This window comes from Lepidochelys kempii, chromosome 12 (assembly GCF_965140265.1).
Source record: "Lepidochelys kempii isolate rLepKem1 chromosome 12, rLepKem1.hap2, whole genome shotgun sequence".
NCBI classification, from domain to species: domain Eukaryota; kingdom Metazoa; phylum Chordata; order Testudines; family Cheloniidae; genus Lepidochelys; species Lepidochelys kempii.
Window position 1 is genome coordinate 19,122,749 of NC_133267.1, and position 21,508 is coordinate 19,144,256.

General features: G+C 41.2%; 1 protein-coding gene across 1 annotated transcript in view; it reads left to right on the forward strand.

The window, feature by feature from the left end:
• The window catches only part of VPS35 (VPS35 retromer complex component), a 40,733-nt gene that overhangs the window by 11,189 nt on the left and 8,036 nt on the right, over positions 1-21,508 (forward strand). The window contains exons 2-12 of the mRNA XM_073307760.1: positions 3,940-4,038; positions 6,329-6,425; positions 7,439-7,562; positions 9,191-9,373; positions 10,202-10,415; positions 11,361-11,444; positions 12,394-12,503; positions 18,239-18,335; positions 18,422-18,570; positions 20,075-20,282; positions 20,998-21,153. Coding sequence (XP_073163861.1) covers positions 3,940-4,038; positions 6,329-6,425; positions 7,439-7,562; positions 9,191-9,373; positions 10,202-10,415; positions 11,361-11,444; positions 12,394-12,503; positions 18,239-18,335; positions 18,422-18,570; positions 20,075-20,282; positions 20,998-21,153 — 1,521 coding nt within the window. The remainder of the gene's footprint in view (positions 1-3,939; positions 4,039-6,328; positions 6,426-7,438; positions 7,563-9,190; positions 9,374-10,201; positions 10,416-11,360; positions 11,445-12,393; positions 12,504-18,238; positions 18,336-18,421; positions 18,571-20,074; positions 20,283-20,997; positions 21,154-21,508) is intronic.

The window sequence follows — 21,508 nt, forward strand, 5'->3', positions numbered from 1 at the left end:
CGTAATTGGGAATGGGCATAAAATGTTATGTGAATATCTGACTCTAAGTTAATTTTGATGACATTATAGGTTGAATAGTGGTAGTGACTTGACTGTGCTGGGGAGTCAGTTGCATCACATCTGTTTATTAAAATAAAAATATTAACTTGGATTTACTCATTGAATAAAAATCAGTAGAATTATAATAGTATTAAGTTGTAATGGCATCAAATATTTACTTTTGAATTTTCTGCAGTTATTCTTGTGTGTTTTGGATAGGTGACTATCTCCCTCTGCAGACATTGCTTTAGCACTATATACTTTGTGGCTTATATGTATGAACAACATTTATCTTCAGCCCTGAATTTTTACAACTGGTATATAATTAACTTCACTCCTTTCAGATGAAAAGGGAAAAGCCGAATTATGTGGTTTTTAAACCCAAACACTTTAGTCAGTGAGGGGGAAAATAGATGTGTTCTTGCAATTATGGACATCTTATTCCTGAAACAAATTTCCTTGCGTTAAACTGTTTCAGAGGTATGTGTGTCACGCTGCTTTGTTAAAAGGCCTGGCCAGGACCAAGGTAGGGGAAGATGTGTTGCACCAGAATGCGTCCTTGGCCTAGAGGGAGCAATGCCTTTTTTTGGACTGTCCAATAGGGCACAGAATTTGGGTAGAAATCTTAGGTAATCATAATTAAGGCTTATCTGTACATGAATGAAATGAGGCATTACCCTAAAAATACAGTCACTAGTTACACAAAAATAACACTTACAAAAAACTGCAGTTTAACTTTCATAATTAGTCATGATAAAAACAGTAGCTTGTGGTTCTGCTTCAGTCTTTTGTGAATTAAATTATTCCTAAATTGCAGTAGACATCTCCCCCTCCTCCTTTCCTCGTGGTGTTTGCTTTGTAATAAGTGTAGCCCTCTATTATAAAAAGGGATAATAATAATAATAAGGAAGTGACAAGGCTTTCAAATAGGAAGGAGTTTCTTGAAGCAAACAATTGTCTCCACTTCCCAGGAAATGGGGTAGGGGGTGATGTGTTAGAAATTTGAATATTTTAATACAAACTGATCTATTGGGCTGGATTTTGGATATTGCAGCCTTTAATATATTTTGCTTAAGTTTCAAACTTGCTGTTTGTGAACTGACTTACTATAATTCTGCAATGGAGAAATAAAGAAGATGCTTGCTGTGAAAGGGATTTTGGAATGTGGCAGTTTAAATCACAACCCTGTTCTTCTAGTTCAGAAGTGAAGGCGCAGGTGATACTAATATTTATATAAGATCAGTGTTAATGTACAAAGCCTCAAAACATTGTAGAAGACTAAGTCTCTTTCTGCTCTGTATATGGGCAGAAAATGTGATACAATAAATGAGATCTTAACCTGGCAAATAACAAGGGAGATTGTATTTGGGGTAGGGCTAGGGAGTACTTGTATCTGTGTCTCCTTGGTCTGGATGTGCTCATGATATTGTACCAAATATTTAAGTCTATCATCCAAGCTGCATGCTACTGACGCAGCGACTTCTAGTATCTCCATGGATATGTCATGATCCCTTTAGTCTTGGTATCAGTGAAAAGATTGGTTGTTCTCTGCTGAAACAGTAATGGGCTCTGAAGGGTTGTCTGATATCTAAATCAAAGAGAAGGACCCAAATTAGTTCAGAGCTGAAGCTTGCTGGATTCATCAGGGTGCAAAGCTGTGAAGTGGGGGAGCAGAAGTCCTTGAACACATGAAAGATATTTTACGGTCACTTACTGAGGACATGTTCACTGTCTACAAATGTATACTGCACTTGTGATCTGTTTAGTATTCTGTTTCTCTAATATTTGCCCCAGTTAGAGCCATCTGGTACTGGTAAACTTTGCTATCCGAGTAACTTGTAATTCTGCACAAAGATAAATGTTACAGTTTTGAATGGGACTTTGTTCTTAATGCTCCGGGGAGGGGAGCAGCAGCAGCTGCCATACTCTGTTGCCTCTGAATGCGCTCTGCATGGCAGTGGCGGTGCAGCCAATAGCCTCTCCATGCTTTATTTTGGCCAAATGTCTCACGCAGGTCCCTGCTGAGCCTTGGTGAGTGTTAGACTTGTTTCCATCATATCCAGTGGCTTTGCTGTAGAGAAGCAAAGTGGGAGGATGTTCTCACTATGACTGCCCATGGTGCTCCCCTCTCCTGCTTCCAAAAATGACCTTACATAACCAAAAGCTCTTCCTCTGTAGAAGTGACAGGTTTCAGAGTAACCGTATTCGCAAAAAGAAAAGGAGTACTTGTGGCACCTTAGAAACTAACCAATTTATTTGAGCATAAGCTTTCGTGAGCTACAGCTCACTTCATCGGATGCATACCGTGGAAAGTGTAGAAGATCTTTTATACACGCCATTCTCCTGCTGGCAATAGCTTATCTAAAGTGACCACTCTCCTTACAATGTGTATGATAATCAAGGTGGGCCATTTCCAGCACAAATCCAGGGTTTAACAAGAACGTCGGGGGGGGGGGGGGGGTGAGGAGGAAGGAGGAGGTTTAGGAAAAAACAAGGGGAAATAGGTTACCTTGCATAATGACTTAGCCACTCCCAGTCTCTATTCAAGCCTAAGTTGATTGTATCCAATTTGCAAATGAATTCCAATTCAAACAGTTTCTCGCTGGAGTCTGGATTTGAAGTTTTTTTTGTTGAAGAATTGATTTAAAGACTTCAAATCATGATTTAAAGACTTCAAGTTACAGAGAATCCACAATTTACACTAGTTTAAACCTGCAAGTCCAGTGTTCCCCATGCTGTGGGAGTGGTGAACCCCCCCGCTCCCCCCCCCGGGGTGTTTGACAGTCTGACCTGGGGAAAAATTCCTTCCTGACCCAAATATGGCAGTTAGACCAGGGGTAGGCAACCTATGGCATGCGTGCCAAAGGCGGCATGCGAGCTGATTTTCAGTGGCACACACTGCTCGGGTCCTGGCAACTGGTTCGGGGGGCTCTGCATTTTAATTTAATTTTAAGTGAAACTTCTTAAACATTTTAAAAATCTTATTTTCTTTACATACAACAATAGTTTAGTTGTCTATTAAAGACTTATAGAAAGAGACCTTCTTAAAATGTATCACTGGCACGCGAAACCTTAAATTAGAGTGAATAAATAAAGACTCAGCACACCACTTCTGAAAGGTTGCCGACCCCTGAGTTAGACCCTGAACACGTGGGCAAGACCCTCCAGCCAGAAGCCTGGGAAAGGATTCTATGTAGTAACTTAGAGCCCTCCCCATCTTGTGTCCCATCACCAGCCATTGGAAATATTTGTTACTAGCAGTTGCAGGTTGGCTACATGCCATTGTAGGCAGTCTCATCATACCATTCCCTCCATAAAATTACCAAGCTCAGTTTTGAAGCCATTAGGTTTTTTTGCCCCCACTATTCCATTTGGAAGGCTGTTCAAGAACTTCACTTCTCTGGTGGTTAGAAACATTTGTCTAATTTCAAGCCTAAACTTGTTCATGGCCAGTTAATATTAATATGTTCTTGTTTCCACATAGGCACTTTACTTAAATAACTCCTTTCCCTTCCTGGTATTTAGCCCTCTGATGTATTTATAGAGAGCAATCATATCTCCCCTCAGACTTCTTTCAGTCAGGCTAAACAAGTCACACTCTTTGGGTCTACTCTCATAAGGTAAGTTTTTCATTCCTAATAGCCCTTCTCTGCTGTTCCAGCTTGAGTTTATTGGGCTATACCGACCTATCTATGCCTGTGTAGTCTCAGGAGCTTAGACATACCCTAGGAGAAAGGACAATGATAAATAACTCTGAATTGTAGAACTGGGATTAGTCTTGCAGAAGCCTAGCAGACATTTCATAGTCAAAATGGTAGGAATGCAACTTTGAGAAGAACAAACCATAAATAGTTACACTTGAGTCAATTTTTTTCCTTGTGTCTCTCTCTCTTTCCTTAGCCGACAACACAGCAATCTCCTCAAGATGAACAGGAAAAGCTCCTGGATGAAGCCATTCAGGCTGTAAAGGTCCAGTCTTTCCAGATGAAGCGATGCTTGGTAAGAAATGTTTTTGTGTGTGTGTTTTTGTTTTGTTTTTAAAAATAGTGGAATGTAATTTCTTGAAGCTGGAAGGAACTCTTTCTCTCCTACCCCATGAGCTGCAGTTTGATGCATTGGATTCAGTTGGAAGCATGATAAACTTTACAATCTGCTTTGAGCATACAAGCATTGACTGACTCTCCTGTTGTGGGGAAACCCAGCACAGTATGAAGGTTGGCAGCAAAGCTCTCATATCCAATGGAAATGACACTTCCAGCAATGGGTGAAACTGGAGCACTTCTTTTAGTGCCACTGCTTGCTGAAATAAATGGAAGGAATATTTTTTTTTCATTTCATAGGCCAGAAGTTTTACTGACTTAGTTTCCCTCAGCAAAATGTAAAAATGTCCGAGTAGCTGCTATTCCATGCAGCAAGTGAGGGAATAAGTATTCTCAGGTGGAAATCTGCAAGTGCCTACAAGCCTAAAAGCTCTTTAGATTATCTTCACAAAGGTTTTATTGTTGCTCTTTCCTTTTTTGTGAAACTAAGTAGTCCATAACATGGTAAGAACACATCCTGCTTGTCCCTTACTTTCAGTATGTTGAGTGTGTATTTCTGCACAGTGCTTTTCCATGTCTCTTCCCTCCAGTCAAGATGCAGAATTTTGCTGAATTTATTTTCAGCAGGGCAGTCCTCTACATGCTGCTGTGCAGGAGTACTATTCCTATAGCATATACTGGGGACCTTCCAAGGGCTGCAGTTGTGGCATTAGTTAGGCTATGTCTACACTACCGTGGTAAGTTGACCTAAGCTACGCAACTCCAGCTACATGAATAACTTAACTGAAGTTGATGTAGCTTAGGTCGACTTACCGTGGGTCCACACTATGCTGGGTTGATGGGAGACACTCTCCCGTCGACTTACTGTACCCTTCTCGTTCGGGGTAGATACCAGGTTCGACTGGAAAGCGATCTGCTGTCAGTTTGGCGTGTCTTCACTAGACCTGCTAAATTGACCCTAGTGCATTGCTCCGTGGAGCGTTGGTCCGTGGGGTAGTGTAGACGTAGCCTTAATGGATTGTACTGTGATGCAAAGCACTAATGAGTGACATTGCACTGAGATCTCCCTTCATCTCTTTTCCTCTGCTGGATGAAACTTGAAGAGACAGTTGGAGGGAAGATGAGAGGTGCATAAACAGTAGGAAGCCTAGCATATGTGAAGAACTTGGCTTTATCTCCAAAAGAATGAATAAAACTTAAAGCTGAATTTAAAATGAGTTTGAGAAGCTTTGAGTCTATGAAAGCTTATAGTGGTCCTTGGCCAACTGCTGTCTTGTGCTTGCAGCCAAAGAGGATGAAACAGGAGCACCAACAGAATTATGAATTTCCTCTGTTCATATCTTGATGTGTTGGCATCTCCAAAACAACCCGCAGAGAAATTGCAACTATATTTTCCATCCGTGTTACTGAAAGGAGAACTTGTCCCACTATTTAAAGACATTTTGAAATCCCATGCTCCTAAACTCTGTAGACCTAAGACTTAATCCCTAGCCACCCAGTAGTCTGTTTTATATTCATACAAAGAAGCATGCAGGTTCATGGTCCAGATAATTATATGGAACTCTCTAAATATACCTCCTTGTTCTCGACGATCTAATAAAACACTACTCCCCTGCCCCCCCCCACACACACACATTAAAAATAGCAGTGTTTTTATGGAGATGGACATGGGAATCTAATCCAAATTCTTGCAGAGTTTTCCACTAATAATGTGAGTTACCCTGTATCTTTATCTGTTAGGGCATAGTGCTGTGCTTCATCACTAGACTGAGCTGGAAAGCAGACTTGGGTCTAGAACTTTAATGAGTTGTAAAGATGTCTTGCTTTGGTTTCCAGGGTGGGATTGTGTTTGTTGGGGAGAGGAGGGGTGAGGGTTGCCACACTAGTGTAAATAATAAGCTGTTTCTCCAGTGTTTCATGTACTAGCCCACAGGTATACTATATCCCCATATCAAAAGACACTCAAAACAAAACTTACATCATTTTTTTTTTGTTAAACACTCACTACTTCTCTGTCTAGATGGTGAACAAGTTACTTAAAATAATTGGATTTGAAGTAGATTGTTTTTCAGTTTTGGCTTTTTGGGTTTGTTTGGGTTTTTTTTGCATTTTTACCCATTTAGTTTTCCAACGCTGTTTTTAACATGTTAGAAAGCTAACTTGCTTCACAAATCAAATTGCAGTTGTTGTCTAGGCTGGGGAACGACAAGTGAACACTGCTAATGTTTGTTCTTACACTCAATCTTTAGGACAAAAACAAGCTTATGGATGCTCTGAAACATGCCTCCAACATGCTTGGTGAACTGCGGACTTCTATGCTATCTCCAAAGAGCTATTATGAACTCTGTATCTTTTGAATGGTTGATGGGAGAATATTTGAGGTACTGTGCACTGCAATCTGTGTAGTTGTGCGCCTAGGAGTAACATGATATCCCTTTGGACTCTTCCTTGTAAAATCATTTTTTTTCCTAACATTGCTTTATTCAGTTTTCTTTATCTCTGCTGGAACTGTTGTCTATCCAGATAAGCTGAAGAAGGAAACACACCAGCTCACTGTGAAAGAGATTGTACTATACAACAAGAATGAACAAAGTAGTCCGTAATCACTTCAGAACTCTGTGGGCCTGATCTCTTAGAAGATTCTGTATGGCATTATTAAAAACTACAGAGTGTGGTGAGCAAGGAGTTAGAACTATGGAGCACCTAGATTTTGCCTAGAAAACTAGGTGGTCTTTTTATAGTCAATACAACGGTCTTGCCTACACCAAAAGCACATGCTGCAGGCATTAGCTTCCTTTTTTTTGGCCCCTGTGTGGTTTAGCTTTTTCTTTCTAAAAGCTGGGAGACTACTACATTTACTTCTCTTTGATGTGATATATCAATTGAGGGAACATTTAGTAACTTTTCATGCAGCAAATATGCTGTTGACATGCAGAGAAGCGAGGTGTTACTTCCCCACTCTATACTCTTACAGCCTTAATTTTTTATATATGCTGCTAAGGATCGGGATATCGCTCTGTGAAAGCCATGACCTTCTGCACCACTCTTTATTTTGCCTAGTCCTATGTGCCTTTGCTTCCACCCTCTACTGCAGTATCCTTGCCCTCAATACTTTCTCACTCCTCTGCATGCTGAATACCTTTCTCCTTCAAATATTTCAACTTGTAAATTCAATCTTTCAGTAGTGATGTCCTGTGAGAAACCATTTCAGCTCCCTGTGCTGGACTCCTACTGTTTGTCTGTTAGCTTCAGATTGTAAGCTCCTTGGGCAGTATCTTCCTCTTGGTACTGTTAAGTAAATGGGTATGCATATCTGTTGTAGTGATATTAATGTTTAATCCTTAACCATAAGAGAAAAGATATGGCTATTTCTGATGAGCTACACTATTTGGAGGTATATCTGACAGATGAATTTGCCAAGGGAAGGAAAGTGGCAGATCTTTATGAACTAGTACAGTATGCTGGAAATATTATCCCAAGACTGTAAGTAAATGAGCACTGACAAAACTTTCTTAAATAATGAATGCTATTTTTCTAAAACTTCTTGCTCAGGGAAAATTCTTGCCTTGGATTTTGTGTTGTCTCCTGCTCCTGGATTTCAAAGTACTCTAAAGAAAATCTCTATCTGATAACACAGGAGCCCCCTGATTGTTTTGAGATATTTAAGCCCCAAATGCAGCTTTTGTAACTAGTAGTTGGATTCTCCCACTCAAGTACTTTGTTTTATTAGCAATTTAGTGAAATAAAGTTAAAAAAAAATTGTTTCACTGACTCTAATTTTTAATATAAATCAGCTGTTAGAAATTACATTTTTTATTTAACTGCTTCTTCAAATATCTTGTACTGATCTTAGTAAGCCTAATTGACATAAGTGCCAAATCTTAGCTGGTGTAAATTGATTGCACACAGCTGAGGATCTGGCCCTATATTTGTAAAGATAAGTGGGAGGTCTCTTTTTCCAATTGCTTATGTTCAGTTGTTGGCATAGGGAATAGAAAAAACACTTTATAATATCACATTTAATATAATATTAAATATTCCTGTAGTTTATACATACTTTTTAAAAAACAGAACTGTGGCATGTCTCTATCTTCATTTTAATAGTATCTTTAGTATCTCTTAGTAAGATTCACTAAAGAAGATGAAACAAAAATTCAGCTTATCCAATGATACAATAACTGAACTCAGATACAGTACACTTGAGACTACTGAAAAGTCTTAACTTCATTAATTGCCCCAAATACATAGTGTTCCTTATCCTCTTGTTGATTTAGCTTCCGATCCTGCAAGCGGTATTGTGTGAGTGGACCCCTGTGCTCATGCCGAGTCATCAGGGATACTCTGCAAATACAGAAGTTTTCCTAAGAGGAGTTGCTTGTAGGGTTAGGTTAACTAGTTCTGCAAGGTATTGCGCAATGTCAATTCCCTTCTAAAATCATAGTCCCATAATTAATTTTTTTTTTAAAAACCATCCCGATTTTTAGTTTTGTCCCGCATCCCAACTGATATTTGTCCCGATATTGCAGCTTTGGCCACTTTGGTGGTTGTTTTTGTGTTTTTTTTTTTTGCTTCCCCCATGTGTTCCGATATTTTGTCCCTTTTATCTGGTCACCCTAAATTTGATGGGAGTGTGCTCTCCCATTGATTTAGTGTCTTCACCAGACTTGCTAAATCGACACTCACTTCATTGATTGGAGCAGTGCCAATCTATCAATAAGTGTAGACATGCCCTAAGTTTCCCTTTCTGTAAATGGGAAAAATAATTCTTGCCCAGCAGGCAAAAGGGGTGTGCATTGTAGGCACTGATTAGTTAACATCTGTACAATGCTTTGAATATATACAGTACTGTAATAGGGCCAAGTATTTGTTGTTACTACCCACACTTAGATAAACTTCTTTGCACACCCACTCCAAAATCTGTGCCCCACACTTCACATACACACTTCATTTAATTCTTTCTCATCCTTTCTAAGTATCTTGTGAGACGAGAGGGGTAGACCTGCCTTTGACCAGGTTACTGTATTGTATTCATGTATCAATACAAGTTTTCTCAATAATACTTAATCCACCATTTTAATCAGAATTTCTTCAACTGTTTTTTTTCCCCCTAGCTATCTGCTGATAACAGTAGGTGTTGTCTATGTCAAGTCCTTTCCTCAGTCCAGAAAAGATATCCTGAAAGATTTGGTGGAAATGTGCCGTGGTGTCCAGCATCCTCTAAGAGGCTTGTTTCTTCGAAACTACCTTCTTCAGTGTACCAGGAATATTTTACCAGATGAAGGCGAACAGACAGAGTAAGAGAAATGTGATGCAAGCTCAGAATGGCTTCATCCTTAAACGAAGAATACATTAATAGTGTTTGTTCTCTATGATCTTGTAAGGCTTGAAATAGGTGCATATTTTAAATAGAATTTATTTTTTGTAATTGTTCTTTGGATAGACAATGAAAGTCCAGTCTCTAGTGAAGACCTGATGGATTAATTCCTGGCAGGTGACCTTAAGACATGCTTTGTATGCTTAGGCAAAAAAAACCCTTAAGTATAGCTTTAAAATGGCCTCACTGGTCAAAACGACATCCTCATTTTCCTCCTTCCCCCATGCACCCAGAAATATTCATAGAACTTGGCCAATAACTAATTTATTGGCTTTAAGGTTGGGATGTAAGCTTTTTGTGTTTTCTCTAACTGTAAAAAGTAGGATTCAAGATAAAATGGGCTCTAGTCTTCACAATGTAGACTATAAACTCTCTACTGTAGAGAATATTTAATGTTTCAAATACATCTCTGGTCTGCAAAATGTTTTCTAGCCTTTGTGGATGGGGACAAAGTGTGCTAAAAAAACTATTCTTTATGCTACTGACCCTGTCCACACCATTTTTTTTCTAACGTGGTTCAAGTGTTCATGTAGATTGGGTCTATTGTATCTGTACTTGATTGGTTGTAGATTTCTCTTTTGTCACATTCTCCTAAAACTAAAATTCCTCTTGATCTCACTTTAAAGTTCTTTCCCCTTTCAAGGGGAAAGTGGAACATGCATCTTTTGTAAACACGTGCGCAACCCTCCCCCTCCCCCCAGGATAGAAGCCAAAACATTCTTATTTTTAACCACTGACCTGATTTCAGCGAAGAAACCACCGGCGACATCAGTGATTCCATGGATTTTGTGCTGCTGAACTTTGCTGAGATGAACAAACTCTGGGTGCGAATGCAACACCAAGGACACAGTCGAGATAGAGAAAAGAGGGAGCGGGAAAGGCAGGAACTGAGAATCCTAGTGGGAACAAACTTGGTTCGCCTTAGTCAATTGGAAGGTGTTAATGTGGAGAGATATAAACAGGTGAGCTTTCTTTCATCTAACACTTAACTGTATCCATATTTACCAGATGAATGAAACATGAATCAAGAGTTCCATTGTCTATGAAAGTTATTAGTTTCACAAAAATCACTATAATATTTGGCGCTTTTGTAGCGCTGTTTATTTGAAGCTCTCAGAACATTAATGAAATCTCATAATGCTCCAGGAGGTAAGTAAATCTACCTACAGGTAGGTTAATATGAGGTGCAACAAGACAAAGTGATATATGCACAAGATTACACAGAACTGGCCATTCGACTCTGAGGTCCTGCCTCCCAGTCCCCCAATCTGTGTACTGGGAAATACTAGTTCCCTTTATAAGCATACATGCAATGCATGTGTACAGGGAAAGGAGCCAAAAAGATGAACAAAATGATACCTTTCAAAGCATTCAAGCAATTGACTACATTCCTGTTCAAAATAGTAGACCTCAAAAAAAACTGTCAATACTAGAGAATGCAGATGATCCAAAAATCTGAAATGTCCCCTGAGCTATCTGGACATTCTCAAGTAATAGATGAGAAATGCTTTGTAAACCATGACAAATGCCACTGAAGACAATTACATTTAATTAAAATGGGAGAGATTTTATATAAATGGACACTGGTATGTTTGTAATCTGCCCAGTGAGTGAGGGTGAGAAAGCGAGCGAGCGTGTGCATGTGCCTCAATTTGAAAAATTTAATTTTATGTTTTCAGTAAGAATGGACATTAAATTCTTCGTTACTATTTCAGTGTCAGTGTACAGCCGGGATTTATATGTTGATATCTAGTGAGATAATCTGACTATTGCTGTAAAACTCTAAAGTTTGTACATGCGTAGGCAGACTGAAACTTTATAACATTTTAAAAATCTGATTCAGGATTTGTATAGCCTGAGGAAGTCAATGGGGGGAAAAATATTGCAACATCTTCCTTCCTTTACAGATAGTTTTGCCTGGAATATTGGAGCAAGTAGTAAACTGCAGGGATGCTCTAGCTCAGGAGTATCTCATGGAATGTATTATTCAGGTAAGCTGCAGAAAGGAGAAAAAGTAGCATAAACATTCACTTGATGTTTGTTTAAAATAAATGTAAAGTGTGTGGGTGTATTGCAGTGTGGTGGGTCTTTTTTTTTCTTTGTGGGAGGTGGAGGGGTGGGGGCTAAGCAGTTGACCTGTTTCTACATAAAAAAACAAACAAAACACTAAACTGCTGAATTTCCTTAGGTTTTTGTTTATTGGCCCATATAATTGACGCTGGGAAGTAGTACTTTTTTGTGTGTGTAATATATATATACATACACACACTCACTCACTCTTCTATATACTTTTTGTACTAGCTGTCAAAATATTCATCTTGGTCCACTGGCTAAATCTGCATGTTGCTTCTTGAGCATTAGGCCACTTAATTTTCCTCATTCCAGTCCCTTCTTATTCTTAACAGGGCCATAGTTGCTGTCACTCCTTTCTCATAGGTGATGGAACAGTTTTTGTTTGGGGTTCTGGGAGTATCATGTACTGTTTTGAGCCCTGTTCCCATATGCTGCCCTCTCAGTCTCCTGGTACTAGCACCATGCTTTGACACTCTGCAGCTTGTGGGGAAAACTGGAGGTGTGACTCTCGAAGCTGCAGCTAATGTATCCCATTTCCTCTCCTTTGCGTTTTTTGTTATGGAAGTTTGTAAGTTCAAACAAAGGTGTCTGCATTACAAATGATTGATGGTAACAGCTTTGCTCGTGTGCTGTGAGACCTATGCAGTCTTCATCTGCTTCATTTCATGTCCAGTCCACTTCTGCTTCGCATTTTGCCTGTTGCCCTGAAGTGACACCAAGACTTCTCTTGCATAGTGTGAAGTGCAGTTATCCTGCAGTTATTTTCTTTAAATTAGTAGCAATTTTATCATGTTACTTCTCCAGAGAGATGAATAACTAAAGGTGTATACTGCTGTGAAGGCTGGTAATTCTTGATATGAATTTTAGGTTTTCCCAGACGAATTTCATCTCCAGACCCTTAACCCTTTTCTCCGAGCCTGTGCAGAATTACACCAAAATGTGAATGTGAAAAACATTATCATCGCTTTAATTGACAGGTGAGTATGAGGAAGGATTTAGCTGGAATAAATATTGACTAAATAGAATTTACAGTACTAAATAGCTTCAGCACAAACCGTTGAGGATCTACTGTTTTTTTTATTTCTTTGATTTCTCCTACTGTTGATTTAACGTCCTTGTTTCTGAATCTTCCAAATTTCAGTTTTAATTAAAATCCATGAATAGCTGGTCTTGAATGATTTCATGTTACTGGATAAGGATGTTACTGTATATTGCTTTCATATTTATTTCCTTAGTCATAGATATAGTATTTAAAGAACTGATTGTGTCTGCTCTTTTTTGAACTTTGCATTTTCCATCCAGGAGAATTGGTGACTTGTGAATTCTGGTTGATGGATTTTTCTGGTTATCTCCAGGAAATGAATGAATGAACTTAGTCACAGTGATTTAAGAGCTCTGATGTGAACTCATGAAACAAAGCAGCAGCCACATCAGAGGTGGCTGCATATCCAAAACTATCTATTACGCAGTCTCTTGTTTGAGCATCTGTGAGATCCCAGCATTTATTTGTATATACATATTTTGTATGTCTTGAATGTTTTGAGGAGGTAAAAGTATTTTGTTCTTAATTTCATAGTCTATCAGCAGAGCTTTACTCCTCTTGTTCCTAAAAGAGCTTTTTTTTTTACACTTCTTGGTATCTGTTAATTTTTTTTTAATTGCAACTATTGATTTTATTTGAACTATAAATATCTGAATAAACCAAAGAAAATGTTTTGGCCTATATTGCTGTCTGCAGTGCTCCCCAAACTTCTTACCCAGTGACCCTCCCCCAACCTCCTGTCTGCCCCCTTCCTCCCAGCCGGGAGTGGGGCTGCAGCTCCAGGAGGGGTGACGCAGACAAGAGTAAGGGGACCGAGTCTCAGGCCACAGCTGGGGGTGGGGCTGGGGCCAGGAGTAGAGCTGGGTGGTGCTCCCTTCCTGACCCCGGCCCCAGTCGCTCCCCCTCGAATGTTCCTCCGTGCCCTCTAGGGGGCATATCCAACAGTTTGGGGATATGGGGTGCAAATTGGTACTCTGTGTCGTGTGTGTATACAGAGTGTCAGTGGGAATGGGAAGTGCAGTTGGAGAGTCAAATCGCTGTCTCTATACAGCCATGTCAAAACAAAGATCTTATTATTCTTCGGATTTTCCAATATAAACATATTACTTTATTAATAGAGAAACATCTAAGTACTAAAAGGGCTAAGCTTCCGAAGTGAACAGCAGAGATGACTGAGATTACCATGGCTTCATTTATGTCAAGTAAAATTTGATATTTAGGTTATGCGTCTTGGGTTCCAGCCGAACAAAAGAATTCTATAACCATCCAACATATTCATGAAATGTTAGTCTAGTATGGAGACCATAGTAACATCTATGGTATGTAGCCACATGGTAGCCTCATGTCCAATCAAATATGACTTAAATGTGTGCAGGGATAGGTATGCAGCTTAGTTTCATGTGGTACTTATGGTTGGGCTCTTACCTTTTATTAAAAGAAGTGTAATGGAAGGTAGCAGGATTAGCTGCTGAACTCTTGTATTTGCTCTGTAACCTTCCATCTCTTACAAAGAGGCCTGTTGTGCAGCAAAAGCTGGAGGTCAGATTCATTACCAAGAGATGTCAGAGAGTTTCATGACAACGTCTCAGAAGACTAATCTCCCACCATAAATCACATAAGTCTGACCAGAACTAAAAAAGAAAAAAATCTCTGGATCCTATGGAACTCATCGGCTGCTGACTGGTATCTAACCTTTGTGATGGCGATGGAATCTAGCAAGGAGCTACTTCTGATGTTCTGGACACCTCCTAGCCAGGATGCAGGCCAGGAATGGAAAATAAACTGTGCTGTTTGTGCTGGTGGATCACCCCTGCTTGGCTGAAGGCAAAAGTAGGATGCCCATTCTCTTATTACTGGATCTGTCTTTGGCAACTCATGCTTTTGATTATAGTGTAATTGCAGCGCAAATTCAGGGGTTAATGGAAAAGCCCAGAGATTGCACCCATGGTTCTTCTCAAGTCAGACTGTGAGCAGGATTGGCTCCTTCACTGCAGACCACTCACTCGGAGTTGTCCCCCCATTTCCTCCTTCATAATAACATCTACAGGAAGCCATTGGGGGCAGATGGGAGGCAGCATAGTCAGAGATGCCAGCGTTATGCAGGCAGGACCCAGCTCTACAACACATTTTGGCATAAATAGTACCATTGTTCAGCTATCCCAGTATCTGGATGATCTCAAGATGTAGAGAGGCAACTGACTGAAGCTGAACACAGTTGAGACAGAGAGATGCTTGTGGGGAGGAAAACCTCTAGAAGTTCTAGCCCACCACACTTATCAGAACCCTCTGTTCAGGGAGTCTTACGAGAAGTGGTCAAGTTGGTTTGTAGCTTTGGGGTCCTTGACTTATGATTATTTCTGTCCATAGTGTGCAAATGCTGCCTTCTGTTTTGCTGCTGGCCAGGATACTGTGGCCAGTGCTGTCGGACTGTTTCTCTACTCGGATTCTGCAGCACTTGACATATATTCTACTGTCATGGCCAGCTGCCTTGAGGCCACTGCAGAATCAGGAAGGGACGGTGTTTTGGCTTTCAGGGAGCTGCCTGCTCCTCTGCAAACATGCACCTGTAGCTGTGCGAAGTGTGAGGATGGGTTGATCCTGGCTCATGGACCCTTGCAGCCTCTAAACTAAATCATTGAGGCCCTTCTCTCTCCCTCCGTTGGGAAACGGAGCATGGCAAATGGACCTTTCTCACCTGCCTTTTCTGTAATAAGTCTGAGCGAACTTTGAAATCCTGTTCCAGATGTCACAAGTATTGCAGATGAGTAACTGGTTTAAAGCTTCAGAGTGGTAGCCATGTTGGTCTGTATCAGCAAAAACAACGAGGAGTCCTTGTAGCACCTTCAAGACTAACAAATTTATTTTGGCATAAGCTTTCGTGGGCTAGAACCCACTTCGTGAGATGCATGGAGTGGAAAATACAGGAGTAGGTATAAATACATGAAAGGATGTCAGTTGCCTTACCAAGTATGAGGTCAGTCTAATGAGACAATTCACTTAACAGCAGGATTCCAAGGGAGGAAAAATAACTTTTGAAATGGTAAGAGTGGTCCATTTCAGACAGTTGACAAGAAGGTGTGAGTAACAGTAGGGGGAAATTTAGTTTTAGGTTTTGTCATGACCCAACCGCTCCCAGTCTTTATTCGGACCTAATCTGATGGTGTCCAGTTAGCAAATTAATTCCAGTTCTGCAGTTTCACATTGGAGTCTCTTTGAAGTTTTTGTTGTTGAGGAATTGCCACTTTTAGGTCTGTTATTGAGTGACCAGGGAGATTGAAGTGTTCTCCTACTGGTTTTTGAGTGTTATGATTTCTGATGTCAGATTTGTGTCCATTTATTCTTTTGCATAGAGACTGTCTAGTTTGGCCAATGTACATGGCAGAGGGGCATTGCTGGCACATGCTGATTCCATGCACACTCCGTGAGGGTGACTTTTCTCCCTCTCCTCCCCCCCAAAAGACCCCTTTTAGTGAGGCAGTGGAAGAACTCCTATGGCACAGTGGTTAGAAAGTAATTAAGTGGCATTGCTTGTGTAAGGGGACTGTTGCCCCCTTACTAACATTCAGTGTGGGTGTTCTGGATGGCTAGCTCCCAGTACTAAAAAGGGGGATGGGTGGATGGGGAATCAGGACCCTGAGCCTGACAGCCCCCAGGAACAGTGGGGAGAGGCCAATGCTCCAGGTCAGCCTGAATGACAGGGCAAGCAGGCTAATCAGGGAGTCAGGAAGCCAGGGAGGTCCTGTCGTCCATGTGAGCTGGATTTGCCTGGGTTGGACAGAGTGGGGCTGAGCTAAGAAGAAAGCAGGGGCCCAAGCTGAGCTGGGGAGCAGAGCTGTGCCAGATCCAGAGAGCAGACTTTCCCTGGGAGCAGAGCTGCAGCAACCAGAGCCAGAGGGGTCAGAAAAGCAGCCCAGGAAGCAGGTCAGTGCTGGGAGCAGAGTCACAGAAGCAGCCTGCAGAGCAGACCTGTCCTGGGAGCAGAGCTGCAGCGACCAGAGGCAGAGGGGCCAAAGAAGCAGCCCAGGGAGCTGGAGGCAGAGCAGCAGTGCTGAAACAGAGTGATGGAGCTGGGGCTGGAGCAGTCCAGAGCTGGATGCGATGAGCAGCTGAGGAGAGTGAGGGGGACCCTGGGCAGCAGGCCCAGCACAGGGAGACGCCTCAGCCAAGAGGCTCTGCAGGCCAGGCTTGGATCGTAACCCCGACAGGGTGAGGGGGGGACACTGGGAAGAAGGGTCCTGCCACTTAGAGCCTGAGAACGTGTGGCCACCACCAGAGCAAGTATCCAATGCACAGCATCCCTGCAGCACAGCCAGGGCCTGAGAAGGTGGCCTGGGACTTACAAGGAACAGTCTGTGAACTGCCCTGACATTCCAGAGGCTCTGTTTGTGATGTTCCCTGCCACAGAGCGGATTGATGTTTCCTTTAACCTTCCTCATTTTCCCTTATTCTTTTTAAATTGAATTGTTGATTATATAACTTGCATTTGCTTTAACTTGTATGTAATGGTCAGTGGGTCAGAGAAGTGCCCAGTGCAGACACAGTACCCCGGCGTGGGGCACCCTAGCCCCTGTCCTAGGTGACCACAGCAGGGTTGGGGGTCGAGCCCCCCAGGAATCCTAGGCCCAGCCTTGTTGGGGTTACGAGGACTCTGCCAGACAGGAGAGTGGAAAGGGAGTCCTCAAGGGCAGGGAGGCCACTGGGTAAAGGAAGTGAAAGCGAGGACTCAGATCCTTTCGCTAGCCCACTTCACCGGGGTAGTGCAGAAGCCAGGAAAGTTCCCCACAAGAGCAGAACTATTCCCCCACTTACACGTGGAGCTTGGCAAAGTCTTTGTATTGTTGTTGCACAGCAGAGCAAATGTTACTGGCTTCCTGTTCTTTTTGAAGTGGTTTTTTCCCCCTCTAACACATCCTGTTCTCCCTTGTAACTTTAAATATTGAAACAGTGCTGTGAGCATGAATTGTAACTACTGGGCATAATTCCAGCTAATTACATGACATAAAGAACAGATAAACATCCCCTCTTGTCTTGCTTGCATTCTTAGCAGATGTGCATTCTCTCCATAACATGGAAATAAATTGATCACCACTGCTTCCAACCATAATCTTGTCTCCATGTTTTGCCCTGCACAAGCAGTGAAAGTCCTGGACTTGCTGATCTCACTTCTTTCATGAGTGTACAGCCAGCTGTCAGTATTTATCTCCAATATACCTTTCTCTTGAGACCAGTACAGAGATTAAGTAAATGATGTTTTCTCAGCAAATAACATGAAATAGTGGCTGCATTAGAATATGACCATTGTCTGACTGTTCTCTGCTGCGGAGGTGCAGGATGTATGCCCCATGTTTAGGAGCATGAATTCAAAAACATACTGAGACCTCCCATTCTCCTCCTTTATTTTATTTTTCCTTGCTCCCTGTTTGTCACCATTCATTCTCAATCTCTTTCCTTGGGACTAGTATTTCCCAGGCTGTGCTAGTTGTTTACTTTTATGAAGACTGCTGTGCCTTCTGATCTCTCTCACGAACTTCCTACTCATGTCCAGTAGGTATTAATACATTGAGTCTATGTACATGTTTTACTCTTTTCTTTGTGTGTATTTAACCCTTTGTCTCCCTAAAGTAAGAAGAATCTAACCTGAATGAGCTTCTTTCCTTCCTCTGTTCACAGGTTAGCTTTATTTGCTCACCGTGAAGATGGACCAGGGATCCCAGCAGATATTAAGCTTTTTGACATCTTTTCGCAGCAGGTGGCCACTGTTATACAGGTGTGTTCTGAATACAAGATGCAAATCTGGTTTTTAACAAACTAGACGTTTCTCTCAAATTTAACTTCTGCTGTCTCAAATTTCAGTCTAGACAAGATATGCCTTCAGAGGACGTGGTGTCATTGCAAGTATCGCTTATTAACTTAGCTATGAAATGCTATCCAGATCGTGTTGACTATGTTGATAAAGTGTTGGAGACAACTGTGGAAATATTTAATAAACTTAATCTGGAACAGTAAGTGAACACTAATTTTCTTAAGTATGAAATTTTTCTGTAGTTTTTCTGGGAGCAACTGTATTTAGTTTGGCTTTTTTAAACACCCTCCTGTCAGCCAAAAAAAGAGGAGATTGACATGTTATCTTAACTATTCATTTGTTTGGTAGACTGTAAAATGTTATACAGTGTTATGTTATGTTATGCAGTGTTATACAGGTTGATGATTTGGTCTCTAAGGGTATGTCTACACTGCGGTTAGACACCAGTGGCTGGCCTGTGCCAGCTGACTAACTCGTGGGGCTTAGGCTAAGGGGCTGTTGAATTGCAGTGCAGGTATTCGGGCTTGGGCTGGAGCCTGGGCTCTGGGATCCTCGCACCGTGTGAGGTCTCAGAGCCTGGGTTCCAGCCTGAGCCCGAACGATTACACTGCAATTCAACAGCCCCTTAGCCCAAGTCAGCTGGTACAGGGCAGCTGTGGGTGTCTAAATGCAGAGTCGACATATCCTGAAATTACTGATGAAGACCACGTATTGAAGAGACCCTGAATAAATTAGGTGGTTGATTGGTGCTAACCTTTATCTTAGGTACACAGATCTTTTATAAGACATTCCTGGGGGGTGGACAGCATTCAAGTTTTACATTGTAGGAATACAGGATTATTCCTGAAAGGGCTATGGTATGATCTTCAAGGTTTCCTTTTGGTTTCTGAAGAAAATCAACAAATGCAACTCTAGGAAGAGTTGAGGAAACCCTTCACGCTGTACAGTATTAAAGTAATGTCAACAAATTTCTTAATCTCTAAAAATTACAGACTTGAATTCTTGTATTCCCGTTTACCTGTGACTATTGCTAAATTGAACAAGATGCTTAGCTCAGTTCGTGGTGTTCAGGTATCTTATTAAATACTACTTCTCAGGTCCCCTCTCTCCTGCCAGTAAATAGACAATTTATGGGCAAACCCTCCTCCCCACATTCAGGCACAGAGGACCTTGCTACAGTGTAATTGATTCCATTCTGTGAAGTGGGGGCAGGGTTTGGAAAGTCTCTACACAGGTTCACGTGACCTACATGCAGCTGAGCTCGCTATCTTAGGGCCTCCCTTTGTACAGGTTCACAACGATCTAATTATGTGTATTGGCCATTCCTCCTCATAAAGGAGAAGAAGAGGTGGGAGGATGGCATAGGCACGGCTGTTCTGGTCCTCCAGTTGGAATGATAGCTGTAATGCAGTTCTACTACCACTCTGGTCTGGGAGGCCAACTCCTAGTGTGTAGCCTTGCTACTTGGGATGTATGCTGGAGGCAGGATTTGTGCCTTTAACTTCCACCTTAATTGCCATCAAAGATTGCCTGTGTAGAGGGATTTTTCTGTCCCACTACAAGCAAGTGGTTGAACACATGTTGAACAGTGAAACTATATTGTTGAGAAACACTTATTTCCACCTTTAGCTTTTACTACTCCTTTTTTAATATCAGTCAACATAAGAGATTTCTAATAATTTTTTTGTCTACTTATATTCCAGTATTGCAACAAGCAGTGCTGTTTCAAAAGAGCTAACACGACTTTTAAAGATCCCGGTTGATACCTACAACAATATCCTGACCGTTCTGAAACTAAAGCACTTCCACCCGCTCTTTGAGTACTTTGACTATGAGTCAAGAAAGAGCATGAGTTGTTACGTGCTTAGCAATGTACTGGATTATAACACAGTAATTGTCTCCCAAGAACAGGTATGAAAGGATACAGCTAAATATTAACTATCACAAACTTCAGTGTTTTTTCTGTCTGTGTGAAGTCTTGGAAACCAACACTAACTGACTTCATGTACGTGGCTGAGTGTGTGTGGTATCTCAAAACCACAGTCTAACCACAGCTTAATTAGCACATGATTTTCTTTACTGTGCTTGGTAGAGTTACACTCGCCCTCCAAAATTATCTAGGTTGTTTTCACTCATCTCCCTGGTCCAGTGTGCCTAAGCCTCCAAGATGTGATCAGAGGAAATTGGCTAATTAATGAGTGGGAGTTAAGTGGGGAGGTGACTATGTAAAGTCTCTAGCTAAAAGCAGATTTACCATTGTTTTTTTTTTATTTGTTTTAATCGAAGGTATTTAGACAACTTTTTAAAAAAGTACCTTACACATATTTGAAGAGATGAAATCTTCTGTTCATGCAGAGTGGGTGCTATTGTATTATGAGGGGCACCCTTCAGAGCAGGATAAAGATTCCTTAGTTTAAAATAATAATGAAGTCTCTTTTCCCAGTGTGTTTTGAGTGCTGTGAATTGCTCTTTAAGATAGTAATGTAAAGAGTTTGTATGTTCCTGACCAGTAACTCTTTTTTATGCTGATAGGATCTGATGAATGGCTTGGCTCAGGTTTGTAGTTTATTACATGTTTGATACCATTCTAAGCCTGGTTGGATATGTTTTGTTGCCTTCTTTACAGGTTGATGCAATTATGAATTTGGTGTCAACACTGATCCAGGACCAACCAGATCAGCCTGCTGAAGACCCTGACCCTGAGGACTTTGCTGATGAGCAGAGCCTTGTGGGAAGATTTATTCATCTTCTACATTCAGATGATCCTGATCAACAGTATCTGGTATGGTTTTAACACTTCCACATGCATTTCATGCTCTTCAGCATGTCACCTGTGGTAATAACTTAAACCGTCATTTGTTTATAAGGTACATTTTAATGCAGCTGTAAGCAAAGGAACTAATTTTTAGATCTTAGTTTAATAATACTGATTAGGGTGGAGAGCACGTAGACTTCTCTATACACAAGTTGACTCTTGTGTAAAACTTGGTGTTGCAGAAGTCCAAGAGTGATTACAGCAGTTAATATTCTGTCATATGGGCCAAGTTGTCTGAAGTGACCTTCAGTCTTGTTTGAAATTGAAGAAACAATATCTGTGCACTGCCTTGCATCTGCCAGTGTATGCTGGGTATATGTGA